Source organism: Tamandua tetradactyla, chromosome 1 (genome assembly GCF_023851605.1).
Source record: "Tamandua tetradactyla isolate mTamTet1 chromosome 1, mTamTet1.pri, whole genome shotgun sequence".
Lineage (NCBI taxonomy): Eukaryota > Metazoa > Chordata > Mammalia > Pilosa > Myrmecophagidae > Tamandua > Tamandua tetradactyla.
Window position 1 is genome coordinate 70,487,335 of NC_135327.1, and position 21,518 is coordinate 70,508,852.

General features: G+C 37.5%; 1 protein-coding gene across 1 annotated transcript in view; it reads left to right on the plus strand.

Moving 5' to 3' along the window:
• The window catches only part of ABCA13 (ATP binding cassette subfamily A member 13), a 442,652-nt gene that overhangs the window by 166,235 nt on the left and 254,899 nt on the right, over nucleotides 1-21,518 (plus strand). The window contains 2 exon segments of the mRNA XM_077118896.1: nucleotides 6,330-6,506; nucleotides 7,978-8,284. Of these exon segments, the coding sequence (XP_076975011.1) occupies nucleotides 6,330-6,506; nucleotides 7,978-8,284 (484 nt within the window).

The window sequence follows — 21,518 nt, forward strand, 5'->3', positions numbered from 1 at the left end:
TAATAAACAATGAAATCAAATGGATGAGAAGAAAAATAAATATAAGAAAATAAATATAAAATAAAAAGAAACTAAAATACAAACAGGATTGAAAAGAAAAAGGAAAAGATTTTTAAAAGATGAGAAAGAAAATAAAAACTAAAATAATTAAAAATGAACAAAAAGCCAAAATAAAGAAAGGAAAATCTGAGGGAAAATGAGGAAAGAAAAAAAATACCAAGAAAAGATGGAAAAGGCTAAAATAAGCAAAGAATCCAGAAGAACAATGTACTAACAAGCTAAGGTTAGTCCAAGTCTCACAGGTCACCACAAACAGCTTCCCGGGCCAGCAAACCATGGACCTAAGATTCCGGGACCTATGTAGGAGGTTGGAGGTCATTAACCATGGCTTCTTGGGAGGCATCGCAAGAAAACGACCCATCCCCTCTGTGGATCATCCACAGCAATTTTCCTCACTTTTTGGTTTCAAAAATACTTTACGCTTTAAACAAAAATATTGAGATCTCAAAGAACTTTGTAGTTATGTGAATTATAGCTATTCATATTTACCTTATTAGAAATTAAAACCTAGAATTATCCAGTGGCTTCTTCATTTCTCGTTTGAAAACCTACAATAACATATGGTTTTGAAAGAGCTTGTGATAATTACAGTGAAAATATCCAGTTCTTTTTTCTGTAAATTCTACATGATTGCTCTCAAAGTGATGCCACAATTTAAGTGACATCATGACTCTCTATATAAATGTTCTCTTGTTTAAAGTACAATAAGATGCATTAATTTAGCATCTATAAAGTTTAGGGAAAGATAGCTGTTGTCAAATTTTCATTTCTTATTTATAGTTTTGCCTAGTCTCTTTTTACTACAAGACAGAGAACTTAATGATATAAGCTTTTCTTACTTTTAAATGTAAGGAGTGAAACTGTAGGTTGAGGAAGCAAGTCTTCTACTTCTCTTTCCTTTAACCAAAAATCCATTGTGCTTCAGGTCCCTCTTATTCACTAGGAGTGCAGAGGTCTTGGAGCTTGACTTTGGCACCAATATCTCACAGGAAGCAACTGAGTAATCGTGATAGGATTTTTAAAGAAATCAGTATATAGCTTGTTGACTGTCACAAATTGAACTTCCCTATTTATCATTCAGATTAAGATTCAAACCATTGCCAGTTTCCCCAAATACCTCTAACCCTTTTCTGATCACTTTCTCCATGTGGCAACCAACATTCTCTCTGAACAGCATAGATGAGTGGTGCTTTATTTTGAAATTTACATAAATAGATGTTGCTAGATATTTTGTATCTGAATCGTTTATTTGATATTTTCATAAGACTCATCTACATTGTTTACCTAGTTATTTAAAATGCTACAAAAGTAGCCTGATGGGAGACTATAGAATATTTGTTTATTCATTTTATTGTGACTGGGAATTTGAGTAACTCCTACTTTTTGGATGTTAAGTATAAAGCTGCAAAGTTAGAAAACAGATTACAGGTTACCAGAGTGATGGCAGAAGGGAGAAAGGGACAAAGAAACAAGATAAATGAAGTCAGAACGACTCTGGAATAAATGTGAAAAATAAAGGTAATGAAACATCTCAGTATGTTTTATGATTTAATTAATAAAGAAAATAATATATTGATAACAAAAACTCATTCTTATTAGTACAATTGTTAATTTTCTGTGAATGGTGGTATTGCAAGAAAAATGTCTAAAATAATGGTTCTGTTCTAAACATTCTTGTTCAGGTTTGTGGTGAATATGTATGTGCTTTCCTGTGGGATATAAACTTATAGATGGGACTGCTTTCTTTTTAGAAAAAAGTCTTTCTTATTTTTAGTTGTAATAGACACTGTAGTTTGTACCAGTTCATAAATCCCAACAGTGCAAGAGTCTTGTTTCCATTCTACCACCTAGTATTGTCTGCTGAAACATTTTCTCAAGTTTTTTAGTTTGAAATAATTTCAAACTTACAAGATGAGTTGCAAAAATATTCCAAACCATTTACAGAGAACTCCAATATACTCTCATTTCACCATATACCCAGATCCGTAATTAACATTTTACCAGATTGGCCATATCATTCTACCTGTCCATCTATCAATCATTTACATTTCTATCCATCCATCTTTCTTTCTGTCTGGTATATCTATTAATTTTCTGAACATTTGAATGTAGGCTGTATGTAATATCCTCCTTGGACACTAATACTGCCATGTACATTTCCTAAGAGGAAGGAAATTTAGCTATGTAACCACCTTAAGTGTACTTGTCTATTTCATAAAATTAACTTTGATTATGAAGCATGGAGTATGTATTTCAATTTTTTCATATGATCCAATAATGTCCTTTTGAGCCTTTCTCTTTCTTTAATAAAGCCTATCTAGGGTCACATACTTCATTTGTCATGGTTTGTTTAGATTCTCTTTCTTCTATTTGTTTTCCTTTTAATTGTAAGGTAACCATCTGTTTCTTTGGCTCACTCAATATCAAGAGAAACTCTTTAAACCCAAACAGCTCATGACCTCTTCTTCATTTGAGAGATGGCCAGTGGAGAGGAAGACTTTGTGGAGTCTTGGCTAGACCACTAGGGCTCTTTTTCTTTACATGGGAGGGGGTTTGCATGCATTGCAGAAGCCCTAATGCTCAGTCTTTCCAAGGGTCTTGGATACTGTTTGTGGACAGGGTGCCCGCCCCACTCCTCTGGTTGGGAAATACTGTCTCAATGGGTGGGAATCAGGACACTGGCAGGAGAAGATAGAGACACTGAGTCTCTTTCTACTTCCTATTTGATTATGTCATCCAAACAACCAAAGGACCTTTCTTGCCTTAAATCTAGAAATTGTTGAGTGAAAAAATGGAAGAAGAATGAAAAAATGCAAATCAATTAAGTGTTTTTACTATAAACATCATCTGAGAACCCTGACTCGGGAGTTTTCTTCTCACTGAATTGACTGAATGAGTTTGTCTTGCTCTTCTATGAATCCAGTTAGACTGGGTTCTAGGCTACCATGTCATCAACTAAGTTGGTGTTTCTATGTGAATATGTGTGTGTTCCAATGATAATAGTTCATTAGTTTACTGTTTAGTAGTTTACTAAGTCACCTTGTATCTGGGTTTTCATTTGATCCCTGCAAAACCCTGGAATCTCTCTACCTGGGAGGAAGAAACAGGATAATTATTGTTTTTAAAATGTAATAATGAAATGGAGGCTTAGAAATTAGCTATTTTAAGGTCCTACAGTAACAGATGGAATCAGGAATCTGGATCTTTGGACTCCAGGTCTTGCTGTCTTTCTACTGTGTGTTAGGTGGAACGTTATGAAATTGTTGATATTCAAGCATTTTTGACATGTACTAAACAGCAGTTTCGTACAGTTCCACCCAATATGAATGCAGCCTGGTGTAATTTTAAGAGGGTGGATGCCAAAGCTAGATAACATGCAAGGGAGTCATGGTTTTTAACCTTCCTAATTAGTTATCCTCTTTGTGTCTTAATTCCTGCACCTTTAATTAACTTAATAATAGTACTTCTCCTTCAAAGATGTAAGGATTAAATGACAATACATATAAAGTGCTCATGATAATGTGTGGCATTTGATGACACTCAGGAAATTACCACCCCCCCCCCCATTATTGTAGTTATTTGTCCAAGGCTTAAAAATTATCTGAAATTCAGCCTTCCCAAATTTTTATGTCTTTATCTTAGGTTGATATCTGAAAATCAGTGGAACCTGATAAAAGCAGTAACAATAACAATAACCTTTTCTCTGAGAAACAGTGAGCAATTAAGTTTGAGTAGTGTTGAGCTGAGGGGTCATGATAGCAGATTGATTTTGTTTGGGACCTTCCATGTTTCTAGACATCTGGGTTTGGTGAACATGAATGATTCTTCCTCTACCAGTGAAGAAGGTGAGGCCCAGACATGTTCATTGATTTTCCACTCAGCTTAGTATGACAGAGATTTGTCTTAAAACAATTTCTTATTCAGATCTGGTCCCCTTGACACTGTAACATGCTGTCTTTCTAACACAGGCAGCGGGTCAAGCCTGGAAAATCCAGCATTGATCAAGAAACCTAAGATGTGAGGAAGATGTGAAAGCAGGGAGAAGATTAAAAATGGAGGGGATGTGGAGTGAGAGATGGCTGCAGTGATGGTAGAAGCAACTCTCCATGGGGATTCGCACTGCCATGTACTGGGGCAAGTGCAAGGGAGGAGGGCAAGCAAGCACTGAGTAGGGATGGAGCATGGATTGGGAATGCAGAGATGCTGACTGTTACTTAGAGACTCAGAATGTCAGTGAAATGTAGGGAGGGTCAACAGAGAGCAGTGCCTGCACACAAAGGGCTGGCTGGGGACAGGCATTATCTGCCACCATCCAAGTGGAGGGTCACAGACAAGTCCCAAAGCTGAGAAGCTGCCTCCAGATCATGGAGGAGGAGAAAAAAAGTCAGGGTTGATCCTGCAGACCTAGTCATGAGGAACTGCAATTCTGTTTGCTATTTCTATGTAGAATGCCAGATGCTCATATCAGAAGTCTGGCTGGCAAGTGAGACAGCATGAACTTGGGGTCAGAGCAGTGTGACAAGCTGTGTCCCATATAACATGTTCACCCTGGATATTCAGTTATGAAGATAGTATGTAACTTATCCACCAAGTTTGCCAAGGCATTGTACTCTCTCAGTACTTTTACCTGTTTACAGTTCATTCCTAGGAATGAGCAAGAACAAGAATTCGTTTGATTGAGAACAAACTTCATATAATCAAGAACAAAATGATAAAGCACTAGAATGTTGCCCAGTCAACACTTGCCAAAATGTATTTCATTTACTTTGATAAAGTTAAAATGCTGTGTTGTAAAGATTAAGGAGCATATGTATTTATAAATCCTTTCTCAGAAGATTCTACTCATGTTTTCATGTCTTTTTGTCCTCACATTTCCTGTTCAAGCTGGTAGAGTCTTGCTTGAAAGAGGGAGGTCAAATGTAGCCCAGCTCTCTAATGAGAGCCAGAAGCTGATGTCACAGCCATTCCTTGAGCCATGACAAATAGCTGAGTGAGCAAGCATTAGGAATGAACAATTTGTTCCACATTGCCATTTTTCTGCTTAGTTTTCATGATTTTCTTTGTGTTTTTGTGGGTATTGTGTGTGATATAAGCAGTGGTATGTTTTCATGTAAGGTTGGTTCTTCTCAATTAATTCTTTAATTTTGTATTTTAAAGTCCTAAGCAAGAGACTCTCTTTGTATCTCATTAAGCAGAGGTACCTAAACTGGGTGGATATTGGACACATATAGAGACCCACTCTCCTGTGGATATCCAGCTGACTATCTGAGCAGCCCAGAAGTACCACTTCCTCTTCACCACCAGAGGGGAAACCACTGGCCTTTGCCTTACAGTGTTGCTTAAATGCAGAGGACAAGGGGTTGGGAGGGGGCTGGAGGACTGGTGACTTTCACTGAGTAGACTGTGTGAAGAAGAGCCTTTAAGGAATTCATGCTTCCCACAGTCTTCGGCTACCAATGAGTTCTGTTCTCTTTAATACATCCCATTACCTCTCTAGGTCTTAGTTGAAGTTGTGTTTGCAGTGCTTCCCACGCTACCTCCTTTCTAGATGATTTTCTTCATTTATGTCTATATTTACTGTAGCCCAGTTTGTTTCTGAAACCAGAGCTACAATACTGAGACTACCTTGGTGCTTTTCTCTCAAAAATGTTTGAAGTTTCTCTCAACAGCAAAGCTCTTGCCAACTTTATATTTACCACCAATTTCCCATTTTAAATGCACACATCCGAGATGAGACTCCAGGAGGATTTGATTTCCTCAGTGTGAATATTTCTTGGTAATTGCTTTTGCAGAATTAATTTTATAAAACAACTTTCACAAAATGCCTCCTACTTCAGTGAAAGGATTTTTTCTTTTCTTTTTCTTTAGAATTACTTGAGACCAGGTTAGAACATTACCTTTCTTTAATTTTCAGAGTTCTGTCTTTACTAGTACTCATAGACCTTCTCTGCTATTGCTCTTTTTTCTCCCCTCTAAGAAGTTCCCTTGGTCAAGGCAACTGGGCCTTACTTTTTGTGGTTGAACTGTTTTCTCTTCAATTATATATAAGTTTCACCATTACAGATAATGTATTCAAAGAGTTGACAGTTTGCTATCAGCAAATAAGTAGCAAATTTTGCATACGAAGAAAATTTGGCTTGTTAAAGTTATTTCCTAATGAAAAAATTTATATTCAGTTTCAAATTCATTTGCATAATCCCCTCTATATGAGATGTAAGCACTGGGCTGAAACAAAAGTTAATTTGTCCTAATTTATTTACCTTCCTCAGGAGGAATGCTGGGAGAGATGTTTAACCGCGTAGGGACTGGACACATCCACTTCTTGGGTCGGATCTTGGTTAACCTTTCTTCCTGTGTAGTGCTGGACCGTTTCCTGGCTCTGGAGTCAGTCGAGCTCCTGGAGACTGAAGCATATGAACTCATGAAGCAGAACGATTTCTTGGCCAGTAAGTATTCCATAGAAAAATATGTGCACAAAGGCACTAGCTCAAATAGGTTGTCATTTTGCATATTTCTCCCTAAAGGTCTAGGACTCAGAAAGATAAGGAAGTTCTTTCAGATAAGAAGTAAAATAAAGAAAAAATTAATTACATTGTGTTGATGAAAAGATGTGCCTGATTCTTTAGTACCACAAAGAAAGTAATAATGGCTAATGATGGTTTCAACATCCTGAGCCCAATGCGATTCACTGCATCTGCTTTACTATTTTTTTTTACGTCATTCTATATTTAAATCTCCCAAGATAACTTATATGTTTATATTGAAATTTTACTCTAAAATCCTCCCTTGTCTTTATTTTCATCATAGTATCTTTATATCTTGGGGCCAATTCAGCTTTTTCTATTAATTGTTCATCTTTCAAGATGAATATGATGTGTTCACATATTCTTTTTGAATCATATTTGATTATTTTTAATTGAGGATTTATACATAAAATTAAAAATAAATCATATGATAGAACATAGACTGGTTCTGTAAACATGTGGATGTTTAGGTTTCGAATGACAACTTCAAAGAGATGGGTTCTTAGAAATACATTTGTAACTTGAGAGAAGGAAAGTACGATTATTTGCATAGCCTAGTGTAATTTTTTTATGTCCTACAAAAATGCAAAGCAAATAATTTCTTTGTATTGATGACACTACAGTATAATCGTATTGAAAAAAAAAGTGTGGAAATGTAAAACGGTCCTGCTTCTGTGAAAACTCAAAAAGTGAAGCATAGAACTGTCATAAGATCTCATACTTCCACTCCTGGGTATATACCTAACAGAATTGGAAATTCATAATAGGTGGAAATTACTGATGTGGCCATCAATGGTTTCAAGGTTAAATAAACCATACAGTTGGATACTATTCAGTAATAAAAGTAATGAAGCGCTGATGCATGCCATAGAGTGAATGGACCATGAAAACCTTATACTGAGTGAAAGAAACCAGACTGAAAAAGTCATATGTTGTATGATTCTTTCTATATGAAATGTCCAGGATAGATAAGTCTATAGAGATAGAGCACAGACTGGTGGCTGCCAGGTGCTGAGGAAGGAAGGGATTGGGGGAAACTGCTGAATGGGTAATGGATTTTACTTTCGGATGATGGAAATGTTTTGGGATTGGATAGAAGTGGTGGTTGTACAACAATGAAAGTATTCTAAGTGCCACTTTAAAATGGTTAATCTTGTGTTATGTAACTTCACCTCAAATTATTTTTTAAAAATTTAATTAAAATGATCAGTAAGAGCATTGGGCTGAGAATTAGGACGTTTTGATTATAACTTGCCTGTGTAATACTGCAAATCATTTTTATATCCCTGGGTTCCCTTTCTGAAAAAGAAGTTTTTCAAATCTCATTTAATACTGACATTATGTGAACCATTCATTAAACATTAATCTTTTATTTTCCCTCTTCTGCTGACAGGTATTATATTCAACAATTCCTTAGTGAACAAGAACTACCACTCAAAATCTTTCATACTGCCACCCCATGTCACATATACAATTAGGACCAGCACCTTATACAGCATGAGAACAGATTTGGTAAAAAACCCTTCTTGGAAATTCCATCCTCAACACCTACCAGCTGATGGGTTCAAATACAACTATATCTTTGTCCCATTGCAAGACATGATTGAAAGAGCCATCATTTTGCTGCAGACTGGACAGGATGCTCTGGAACCAGCAACACAGGCACAGGGCATCCCATACCCCTGCCACAACAGTGACCTGTGAGTAGCATGGGGTCAGAGCCCAGCTTTCTTCAAATGTCCACTTACAGTGATGTCTACATTTGGAAAACTTTAAAAAACATAAGCTCAAATTCCTTCCACATTTTAATTTTCTAAGGTTTACTTTTAAATATGTCTGAAAAGGCAGAAAAATGATTGCTGAGATTGTGTGATCAAGTGGAGCTTTAAATTTGAATATTGGGTGTCTATAACTTTAAATCAACTTTAACTAAAATTTGATAAATAATATTCATAAGGAGTTTGCACGTCTGACTCCAGATTCCACTTACTTGAAAGAAGGGAAGTAGAGGAAGGCTATTTTCTTTTTGGCACAAATCCTTAAAAATAAGCATTGAATTGCTATATGGAATGGCCAGGGATTCCACAGAGGGATTGGCTGGCCAACACTGAAGAGTAAATTGTGTGATTTAACTGATACTGTCTGAAGGAGTAGTGGGAATGGGAGATTCCATTAAAGATTGGAGCAGTAGTACAAGAAGACTTGAAGAAGAAGTTGAGCTGACATTAGAGAAGAAGGCCTCTGGAAGGACAGTGAGGCAGAGGGGTGCTTGCAAAGGGAAGTGCAGGATCTGGTCTGACAGGCCCTGGCGGCGGAGTTGGAGAGATCAGAGGTGGAACTTGGACATCTGGGTAGGGCCAGATGATGAAAAGGATGTCAGAGAGGTTAAAACATACTTCTCTGGGCTGTGGGGGCTCAGCCTTCTTTCTTCTGTTTCTGCTTGGTGAAGACGTTCATACAAGCATCCTACCCCTTGCCTAGAGCTAGGTGAAAGAGGCTACTGTTTGCAATCCCTGAAGTGCTGGCTCCAAAGGTAGCACTTTTCTCTTGAAAGCACATTAAAAAGCTAGTGGTTAAAGATGATGTTTTTTAAGGGCAACTTGAATTTGCTATTAGTTATGAAGAGATAGCAGACACTTGTCCTCCTTTTGGGTGTGGGGGTAAAGCAACTTCTGGTTTATCCTGCCTATGATTGAAGCAAGTTAGGGGTTTACCACCCAGAGGTCAAGAATGGGGACCAGATGAATGGGGGAGCAGGTTGATGTGTCCTTGAGCAGGAAACTTGATGTCTTACCCCTTCCTTCCTGTGTAGAGATATGCCTTATATAACATAACCAGACCATTTATTTTTGTTGAAGAAGATAGTGGTATTACAGGAAGAAACTTATCATGGTTGTGGTAGGATAAAAGACTGATGCCCTCTTAATTGTGCTTATCTTGAGGCATCACAGTGGGGAGATAACAAAAGGTCAGCAGGAAAGAGACCAAGATACCATTTTAATCCAGGGAATGTCTTATTATGCAAATCTTGGATAAGCCTCTTAGCCTACTTCTTTGTAAAATGAAAGCTTTTCTTTCTTTACAAAGCAATTATATTTTTGGCTTTGAAAATTTTCTACCAGTGATTTTCTACTCTTACAGCATTTTTTTTTTCTTTTTTGGAGAGGTTACCGCTGAGAGTAGAAATCTGGAAGGAAGCTGTCCAAATGGGATTTTTTTGAGATTCACCTAAGAAAATAGCATCACAAAAAGTGGATTTCTCCATGTATCTAAAACACATCATTAATTCCCAGAGCTCTTGGGTGTTTGAGTTAAGTGTGCAGTATTTTTGCATTGACACCTTGCCAAGAACAGCTGTTTTCCAGATTTCTACTCTCAGAAGACTAGACAAGCATATTGGGGAAGAGCCCTGGAGAGGCAAGAGGAGAGGTGTGGAATCCTGAAGGCCAGGGGAGCAAGTGTGCCAAATGTAGTTTCTGGCAGAAAGGTCCCTTTTTATTTTTTTCTTTTTAATGGGATGCTATGGTGGATTGAATGGCATGGACTATTTTAAGCATGGTCTTGGTCTTGGTCCCCATTTTGAGGGTCCCCATTTTGAGGAGCCCTGAGCCCCCTGCCCAACCCCTTCTCTGTGATGGTGTTCAAAGCCCAGGTGTAGGTCCAGCTCAGGGAGTACAGAATTGAAAAGGAGTCTGCTGGCCTGCTCGTCACAAATTCTTCTTACAGTAGCTCATGTTAGGTGGGAGCAAGATCCATTGTAAATAAGATCTCTTCAAGACGTTACTGTTAGGCACGGGGTCATTAAATGATTCCACATGAGACAGTGAGTTAACGCTGAATGCATTTATTGAGAGAGAAACAGATTGAGAGCAAAGGGAGAGCAGACAGGTGGGAGCCAGTGAAACCTGCTAGCAGAAAGGAAAGGAAAAATGGCTACAACTCTCCTTCTTACAGTTTGTGGTTTTAAAGGAAAAAACACACCAAGAGGGGTGGGGGTGATATGCAGCTACAGGTGTCACTGGGAGATATCAGGCTGGTGCAGATCATGACTTCATGCTCATGGTTATCTGGTCTGGCCTCTGGTGGGTGGGGCGTTGGCACATTTGTGCTCACTATCTTGCCAGCACATCAGGTCCTGTCAGAGGAAATGCTGAGGGAGAGAAACTGAAGGGGCCCCCATGCCATAGACTCCATTTTGTATGTTAAGTTTATTTTCTGAGACCTGACATTCTTGCCTTTTTATTTTAGTAAAATTGGCCAGAGCTGGGATTAAGTTTGGGGGGATGCCTTAGCTCAGCTCAAAGGAATTTTTGGAGGGAGCAGGAATGTCGTATTCTCTTTTAGGCTACCTTCTGCTGTGTCCAGGTGAAGTTGGGGAAGGAAAAAATTGCTTTGAGCCAGGCAGAGGCATCATTAATTGAGCTGCTACAGGAGCAGGTTTTAAATTTTTGTTGTAGCAGGAGTATGTTGTTAGAATTTTGCTGATTGGTCTACTATTGACCTGTAAGCAAACTTAGTTGTCCGCAGCCGTCTCATTCGGCTTCTGATCCCCGGCCGGCGAAGGGAACAGGAGGGGAGAAAGAGACAGGCGCAGGCAAACCGACTCGAGTGATAAACACGGGTTCGAGGCACGCAACGGTTGTGAGCACAGACCTTTACTGGAGTTAAGCTTGCATTCTCTGTTACAGGTTCCACGCGGGCCTAAGCACCCCGCGGGGAGACAACCTCTGTGCGGCCGTCAGGTACGGCTCCCTGTGGGTCGTCTCCACCCACCCTGTCCGGGTAACCTCTTATATACTGTGCCCAAACCCAATAGGTTAGTGCCACGTATACAGAGGTGATTGGAAGATAGGGTTGGTGGGCGCGTACGTCATACGCGGAAACAGGATGCGGGCGCCATCTTGACTCACTCGATGGGCGGGGGGAACTCTAGAGCAGGCTGCAGCGTGTCCACTAGGCCTGACCCGGGAGGCGGCTCTCCACACTTAGTCATTGTAAGAGACAGGGGTTTAGGAGGAAAATTAATAGGAGGATAATTAAGGAGGAGTGAGTTGTTAATAAGATTTAAGGGGCAAAGGGATGAATTAATGAAGTAAGTTGTTATTTTTGGAGAGTTCAGCATCTTTGGGTTTTAGAGCTTTTTTGGCATTGGAACAATTGGAGGTTTTAAGCTTCTGAAAAATAAACTTAATAAGTAAAATTTTATAGAGCAGTAGATATTTTTAGGGTTTTTAAGAACATTGTTGGTTGGGATTTGCCATATTGTGGCAGTTTGTAATATCTGGCTGAAGTTTGCAGAAGAGTACCCTCCAGAATAACCTCTTGACTCAGTTTGAAATTTCTTAGCCATTGAAACTCTATTTCTTTTCCTCTTTTTGGTCAGTTCATCCATGTCAGGGCCAGGCTCATTTTTGGAGCTTATGTCTCACAGTGCCAGGGCCAGCTACATTCTTCTGTGATGCCAAGGTCAGCTGTATTTCATGCTGCCAGTGCCAGGTTTATAACCCTAGAAATTATGTACCACATTGGGGAGAAGCTCAGCTTTTGGCTTAGCGAGAGAGCACATTTGAGCAACAGCAGAGCTCTTCTGGAGATGGCTCTTAAGCACTAATTCTAAGTAGGTTTAGTTTACTATTAGAGAAATAAGTTTTACAAGGGGAAGCCTTAAAATTGAGTCCCTGGCTACCTGGGTAATTTTCAGTAGTTTTATCTTTCCCAGTCCTCAAGGTACTTTGCAGACACTTCTTAATTTTTTGCCCCAAGCGCTCTGAAATGTAGAGTATAAAACATTAACTTGTATAAAACATCAAGGTTTTGTTCCTTACTCCAGGTTTTATATTAAATAAAGTTGAATTCAGTTGTTTAATTTGCTAGGCAAATTAAATTAGAGCAAATTTTGGACAAAATAAACATTTTTTAAATTTCACGCAAAAATTAAAGCTTTGGAATACAGACAATATTATTTTTTACCTTGTATATTGATTTATCTTGGTTTTAATTACATCAGTTTTTTTTTTAACATTTGTCCCCCCCTATTATTTATTTTTTAATACATATTAACTATATTAGTTTTAGCACATTTTCAATTGGAGTTTGATTTTTTTTTTGGATTTTTACTCATTGCTGGTGGATCCATCTAACTTTTAGAGTTGGGGAACTAAATTTGAGTATTAGAAGTTATATAGACACAAAGCTTTAGGGAATTATTGGATTAAGTACCTCAGAATTTAATGATAATAGTTAATGCTTACAATCTGAGCTTTAATTTTGATAGGTATTTTTAAATGAAGCTTTTTTATATTAAGCTTGTTTTATATTAAGAAATCATAACAGATGTTTTGTTCTATATTATAAAAATTATTATATTTTTACACATTTACCAGTGTTATCTTATTTAATAGATGAAATATAAATATATTTATTTGTTTAACTTTTGTTTAAACTTAAGCACACATATATTTTATAGACTCAGTATATAGTCTATAGTATATAGACTCAGAACACATAAGTGATTATTTTATAATATATTTAAAATTTCTCAGTTGAATTTAGCAAAAAACTTAAATTTTTTCTTCATATTTTTTAACTGTTAAATAATGCCAGGAATGTGTTAATTTACAGAATTAAGTTATGTTTTTTAAGAAAACTAGTTTAGAGTTCTATTTGTTTAAATGCTACTTTTTTATCCAAAGGTTTTACACATGTTATTTTTATGAGGACTTCTTAGTTTATTTTTATCTCTGTTTTTAAATTTTTTTTTAGCATTTTTGTTCCTTGCTACCACTGTCTTACATAAAGCCTTAATAGTGTATATTTTAACTAGAATATAAACCCTTAGAAGCTAAGATTTATGTTTTTTTATTCATGACAGACTGGCATTAATAAAGTTATTATAATGCTGAATTCTCATATATATATGTATTGAGGTAACAAATGGCTAAGTAAGAAAAGTCAGATTTTTAAAAATTCAGATAATTGAAGTTATAAAATATCCATTTATATTTTTATTAAATGTAATTGATTTTTTAAGTAGAACTTACCTATGCAGGATAAAATTATATTTGTTCAGTTTAAAAATTTATCATTCAATTCCTTTTATTATTTTTATGATATTTTAAAATTACAAAGAACTTGAAAAGTATATTGACTATTAAGTTTTGGGAACTATATTGAGTTCTTTGAATTTGTCCCAAGTTTAAATCTAGGAAAACTTCTCAATTGGTTGCACAGACAGAAAGATATTAGGCGTTTTGGGTTTGGAAGTTTTAGCTAAGGACCATGGAATTTTGAGAGTTTTTATGCTTTTAATTTTTAATACAGCCTAAAGGTTCCCTTTTTAAAAGTTTCTGTAATTAGTAATCAATTATGAACATCTGACTTATATAAATGTAGGAATATACCAATTAATAATTAGACTGAACACATTAGCTAACAAATAGGCATTAAATATTTAACATACCAAATATATTAGTTAACAATTAAACAGACATAAAGCACTTATGGCACCACTTTAGAAATGATTAGAGGGGTAGGAGGCTTAGAAGGTGTTTTATGAAGGAGGCAAAACGACAGAGGAATAAAATTGTTAAATTTGGGAGGAAGAAATTTTGGATCACTTGTTAATCAAGAGTATCATTTTGTGGCCAACATTTTTGTTGTGTTAAAGGGTATTGTGGCCAATCCAAATTGCAGAGAAAAATAAGTTTTTTTCCTGGTTTTATTTACTTTATTTTTTAGTTGGAGTTTACTGAGAGTGGTTTTAGGAATTGATAGGGTGTTGTCCATGGTTGCTGGAGTAGATGCTGTGTTACAGCGGGGTGGGGCACCATGTCTAAGCAGGCTGAAGTAAATGCTGCATTAATTGGGGTGCCTTAGGGGCACCGAGGTAGATGCTGGGTTGGGGTACTGTGCCAGAGCAGACCAGAATAGATGCTCTGTTAAAGCAGGTTGGGTGACTTAGAGGTGCTGAGTCAGGGTGTCTCCAGGACACCGAGGTGGGGCACTTTAAGTGAGGCTAACCACCCAGATCCATGATCCTTCATGACGACAAAGGATTTGGTGTCCCAGGTTTGTCATTGGAGACCAGGAAAGTGTGTGCAGTTGTTTGCTTAAGGCATCCCCCAAGCTGTTTTGACTGCTGCACGGGAAAAAATGCTCCCTGAGCATCACGCTCCCCGAGTGTGGGAGAGTTTTGACTGAAAACTCAGGTTTTGTAAGCGCTGAGGCTGAAGCTGCTTTAATGTGAGCCTAAATGCTGCACAGAGGCAGGTTGGGGTGTCCTTGGGATGCCAAACAAAACTGTTGAGGGAGGATCTGGGCAGACAGACATCATTTACCTGGGGCCGAATTAGTTGTAGATGTTTGATTGCCGTGAATGTGAACTGGCATCACGTTAAGATGGTCTGTGCTGAAAACTCAAGCTGTCAATCACATGGAAACCATAGCGACCGTGTGGGTATGGGCGATAGAGTGACTGGAAGGCTATTCCATTGTCCCGAGGGGCCAGAGAGCTAAGCCTCAGGCAGAGCTCCAACCTGCAGTTTACAGCAATATTTATGTTAGGCACGAGGTCGTTAAAGGATTCCACCTAAGACAGCAAGTTAAAGCTTAATGGGTTTATTGAGAGCAAAGGGCAGGCAGGTGGGAGCCAGTGGAACCTGCTAGCAGAAAGGAAAGGAAAAATGGCTCCAACTTTCTTTCTGACAGCTTGTGGTTTTAAAGGAAAAATGTACCAAGAGGGATGGGGGATGACGTGCAGCCATAAGCATCACTGGGAGATGTCAGGCTGGTGCAGATCATGACTTCATGCTCATGGTTATCTGGTCTGGCCTCTCGTGGGTGGGGCATTGGTACATTTGTGCTCACTATCTTGCCAGCACATCAGGTCCTGTCAGAGGAGCTGCTGAGGGATAGAAACTGAAGGGGGCCCCATGCCGCAGAATCCATTTTGTATGTTAAGCTTATTTTCTGAGACCTGACAGTTACTTCATTTAAGGTATGGTCCAACTGAATCAAGTTGGACTTTAATCTGCATTACTAGAGTCCTTATAAGCGGAGTGAAATTCAGACAGAGACAGAAAGCCACAGAGATCAACCAGAAACTGGAAATCAGTGGAACCTGGAAGAGAAAGGTAAAGACACTGCCATGTGCATTGCTAAATGGAGAAGTCGAGAAACAAGGATCACTGACAGTCAGCCCCAAAAGGCCAGTCTTCAGGGAGAAAGCATTGCTTTACTGACGCCTCAACTTTAGACTTCTCCTCAAAAATGTGAGCCAATAAGTCTCATTGTTTAAGCCAGCCCATTGTATGCTATTTGTTTTAGCAGCTAGGGAGCTAAAAAAAATGCTAAAGGAGATAACCTAGACAGAGGGAAAAACTATTAATATCTAAGAGATAGAGAGAAGTAGTGCCGTTCAGCAAGGGGGAAGAGACATTTTTTTCATTTTTTTGCAGGTGGAGGGACTGACCACAGATAGGGACATGGTAATTCATCTAGAATAACAAAACCAGTTTAACCTTATTCAATTAAGCATTTCCCATCTTCTTTGAATATAGATTTTTTTCATTAAATGTCTATGAGCAGCCTATCGACTAATTTTTTGAGGGACATAAATAGAGAAATGTTATTTCAAGTTTGCAGAGTTGAATAGGGAGTAGAACTATGTGAAATTTAATGTCCCCTTACTACTTTTTTTTTTTTTTTGAGAGGGAGGAAGGGAAGGAAAGACAGAGAAGGAAGGAAGGATGGAAGGAAGGAAGGGAAACATCTTTAAACATTTTCTTGTTTTATTATATTTTGTTTGTTTGTTTGTTTTTTACATGGGCTGGGGCCGGGAATCGAACCGGGGTCCTCCGGCACGGCAGGCAAGCACTCTTGCCCGCTGAGCCACCGCGGCCCGCCCCCCTTACTACTTTTAACCATTTTGTGCTAGAAAATGCCAATAGCCTTGTCACTCAGCTGTCATTTCGCTCCACTAAATTTGGAAATCGGGAATATTTTTCTTGCATCTAATCAGGTTCTAGATTTTAGCAGTGTTTCTTAACCTGTGGGTAGATGGGTATTTTGAGATGTGGGGGTGCTGGTGGTGTTTTGATAGTCACGTATTTAGTGTCCAGGGCCCAGAGGTGCTAACTGTCTTATAAGTAGTAGTGCAGTTTTGTGCAATGAGGAATAGTACCAAATTGCAAAATTCCCTCATTTAGAAACTCCTCATGTGCTTTGCTTCTAATAAATCATTTCAGCACCTTTGTTCACTTGTATGTTTATTCCTCATTCATTTGTTCTACAAACATCTTTTTCATGCCCATTTGTATTCTTCTAGGTGCTATGAGAGATGCAGAGATGAATACTATGCAGGTTTTGAGCCTTAGACACTCACTGTCTAACATTAGATAAAGTTAATTCATAACACTAACAAGGAGTGGGAAAAAGGGATAAGGACTATAATGGGAGTTGCAACAGTGGATTAATCCCAAATAACTGTGTGTACTTACTCTGCCTTACCAAGCAAAATCTAGAAGGGCTTTTTGATTAAAAAATGCATATTTTTAATGATCCAGAGATCTGCAGTAGAGTTCTGGTATATCTACTTCTTTAGACATATGAAATGCTGATAGTGAGTCCTATCTTCTAAAATTATATGGTCTCTTTCAAGCTTCTGGACATCCATTAGAATTTCAGACTTGGGATTATGAGAGAGCTGAGACTGAAGAACTGTATTTGGGTTCTGGGTTTGCTACTTGGGTCAGTTATTTGACACTTCTGAATGTTAGCTTCCTCATCATAAATGGGGATGATGAGCTGCCACCTCACTAGCTTGTATACACAGCAAATCATGCTTGGGAAAAGTCCAGACATTGTCAGGGGACAATATAAGGTGCTGTGAGCTACTCAAGGTGCTGAGTAGCAAGGACTTAATTTCTTTTCCCTGGAAGCCCACTCTCTTGTTAGGAAGTTCCAACTGCTGAAAAGTTCTTCCATCTATTGATGTTGAAAATCAAGATGGGTTTGGTGTTGTGGGATGGTGCTATCTTCAGACAAGTATGAACACAAATGTGTATTTTCTCTTCTCCCTAATGACTTCCCAAGTGAGTTCCCTAGACAAGGAACAAATAAGATGAAGACTGAATATCAAAGTTCCACTTTATTTATAGTCAGGAAAATGTACAGTACTCTTACACATATCATTGGTATCCACTGAGTAGCAACCCAAATTGTGTCCTGTCTTGGATCTTCCAGGCTAGTGTTTTTAAAGAAAAAGCAGATTACATAAATTGTCTGTGAATGGTGGATATTCAGGCTGCCCCAAATGTCCTTCAGGTTAGATAGTTTGCTGATTTTATCCCATGGTGTTTTATTTATGATGTCCAGATGTCCTTAGGTTTTGAGGAACATTGTTGCTTGAGGCTTTGCTTACTTTGGCAGTTTATGATATCTGACAGATTTGCTTAAGAGTAACCTCTAGAATGAACTCTTGACTTCATCTTAAATTTTTTAGTCATAGTAACTTTGTTTTATTTCTTTTTTTTTTTTCCACTGGCAAAGGCTGAGTTGGAATACACACTCTCAGCTTGAGCCTTAAATGGCTCTTACTCCAGTAGTCCTCCCCTCCCCATCTAAATCACAAATTCTTAATGGACTTCACACAGATGAGAAAGGCAATTGAAGATGGAACTGACAAGCAACACAGGCAAAGTCAACTTGCTCCCTCAGTGTCTTCGAGGGACAAAGTGAGAAAACAAGAGAGCAAGATGCTAAATTATGGGACTCAGCTTTGTCAGAAGGTCCTCCTTCCCTTTAATAGCTGCCCCAGGCAGCTGTTCTGGGTTCTGCCGAAGATTAGCAAGGATTGGTCCTTGGTGATAGCAGTGGGCAATGGGGGATGAGGAGCGGTGATTGGAAAATGGCAGGAAGTCATGGAGTTTCAGAGACCCTTCTGCTGTCAGAAATGGGTCTTCGAGAAGCTTGTAGATCAGAAATTATTGTGGCCATATTAAAGCCAGAGAATTGAGAATTTCTAAAATATGCTCTGCCAACCAATCCTGCTTTTTCCCAAGGGATGAGAATCAAACAACCTCTTTAGAATCTGATACCCAGTGCAGAAGTTGGTGGAGACATACAATGCATCAATTTTAAATATGAACCTCTTTCAATTATTAAGAACCTACAGAGGGATTAAAGTCAGATATGAAATAATTTTCTCTGCCCTTTCCGTTTACTTCCTTCTCCCTTATTTTATGTCTCAGTAGTTACTTCCATTCAGCATGTTTTATTTTGCCTGCTTTCCCCCTCAATTTATGAGATTCATTAGTAGCTTCATTATTTTCTCATTTTTTATTCAAAGAACCAGATTTGGACTTAAAAAAAATATTTTCTAACTTATTTGGTTTTTCTGCTTTTATCTTTATGACTTCCTTAATTTTACTTACTTTTAATGCATTATCTTGCTTCTTTTATACTTGAGACCAATGTTTAATTCATTTATTTTTATTGTTTCTATGGCTTTTCTTTAAACCATGACTTTAGCAATGTCTCAGAGAGATTTCTTGTTGCAGTTGTTCACTGTGTATTTATAGAAACAATACTGATTTTTGAGTGTTAATCTTGTACCCTGCCATTTCACTGAATTCATTTATTAGCTCTAGAAGTTTTGTTGTGGGTTTTCCAGAATTTTCTGTATTAGGATCATGTCACCTGCAAATAGGAAAAGTTTTACTTCTTCCTTTCCAATTTGGATGCCTTACATTTCTTTGTCTTGCCTAATTGTTTTGGCAAGAACTTCCAGTAATGTTTAATAACAGTGATGACATTCAGAATCCTTGTCTTCTTTCTGATCTTAAAGGGAAAGCTTTCAGTCTTTCGCTATTAAATAGGATGTCAGCTGTGGGTTTTTCATATGTACCTTTTGTCATGTTGAGGACATTTCCTTCTATTCCTAGTGTTCTAAGTGTTTTTTTTAAATCAAGAAACTGTGCCGTATTTTGTGAAATACCTTTTCTGTTAATGTGATATAGTTCATTAATTGATTTCCTTATGTTTTCTCTTGCATACAAAGGATAAACACCACTTGATCATGGTGTATAATTCTTTTAATATGTTGTTGGATTCAATTTGCTTGTATTTTGCTGAGGACTTTGCATCTATATTCAAAAGAAATATTGGTCTGTGATATTCTTTATTTTTAGTATCTTTATCTGGCTTTGGTATGAGGGTGATGTTGACTTCACAGAATGAATTTGGATTGTTCCCCCCTCTTCAATTTTTTGGAAGAGTTTGAGCAGAATTGGAGTTAAGTCTTTTTAGAATGTTTGGTAGAATTCCCCTGTGAAACCATTTGGTTCTGGGCTTTTTGGGGGGGAGATTTTTGATTACTGATTCATTCTCTTTACTAGTAATCAGTTTGTTGAGATCTTTTGTTTCTTCTTTAGTCAATGTAGTCAGTTTGTGTTCTAAGAATTTATTTCATTCTAAGTTATCTAATTTCATCTAAGTTATCTAATTTTTTGGCATGAAGTTCATTATTATTCACTTGTAGTCCTTTTTATTTCAGTGGGGTAGATAGCTTCATTTCATATTTTCTGTATTTGTATCCTCTCTCTCTCTCTTTTTTTGTCAGTATAGTTAAAGATTTGTCCACTTTGTTGATCTTTCCAAAGAATCAACTTTTGATTTTATTGATTCTTGCTATGATTTTTTAGTTCTCTATTTCATTTCTTGCTGCTCTAACTTGTGTTATTTCCTTCCTTCTGCTTGCTTTGGGTTTAGTTTGCTCTTCTTTTTCCAGTTCTTACAGTTTTGAGGTTAAATGTCTGATTTGAAGTCTCTCTTTCTCAATTTAAGCATTTAGATCTATAACTGTCCCTCTCAGCACTACCTTCATTGCATCCCATAATATTTGAGTATGCTGTAATTTCATTTACATTTGTCTCAAGATATTCCCTAATTTTGCCTCTGATTTCCTCTTTAATACATTGTTTGTTTAAGAGCATGTTGCTCGATTTCCTCATATTTGCGTTTTTGCGTTTTCCCCCTTTCTCCCTCTGCTATTGATTTCTAGCTTCATTCTTTTGTCATCAGAGAATGTAAATTGTATACATTGTATGATTTCAATGTATTTGAATTTATTGACATTTATTTTATAACTCAACATCTAATCTATCCTGGAGAATGATCCATGTGCACTCAAGAAGAATGTGTATTCTCTCTTTGTAGGGGCAGTGCTCTGTATATGTCTATTAGGGCTAGCTGATTTACTGTATTATGCAAGTCCTGAAATTCCTTACTTATCTATTTACTAGATGTTCTGTTCATAGGTGAGAATGCTGTGTTAAAGTCTCTTACTATTAATGTAGCATTGTAAATTTCTCCTTTCAAATCTGTCAATATTTTCCTCATATATTTTGGGGCTCTTCTGTTAGGTGCGTATTTATTTGTAATTGTTACATGTCCTTGTTGAACTCTTCCCTTTATCAGTATACAATGACCACCTTTGCCCCTGATAACTGTTTTTGACTTTAAGTCTATTTTATCCAATCTTAGTATATCCACCCCAACTCTCTTTTGGTTACTACATGCATGGTGTATATATATTTTCCATCCTTTCACTGTCAACTTATTTATATCTTTGACTTTAAGGTGTATCTCTTGCAGACAGCATACAGTTGGGTCAAACTTTTTTTTTTTAGTCCATTCTGCCATCTGTGCCTCTTAATCCATTTACATTTAAAACACTACTGATAATACAGGTCCTTTTCCTGCCATTTTGCTATTTAGGCATTGCACATCTTATACTTTTTTCATCTGTCACTTCTGCTAAATCCTACATTTATATTTATTTGCTTTGTTGTATTGTATCATATTGAGTGCCTTCTCATCTATATTGGAATATAATTTTCATCTGTTTTCCTTGTGGTTACCATAGGGATAAAATTT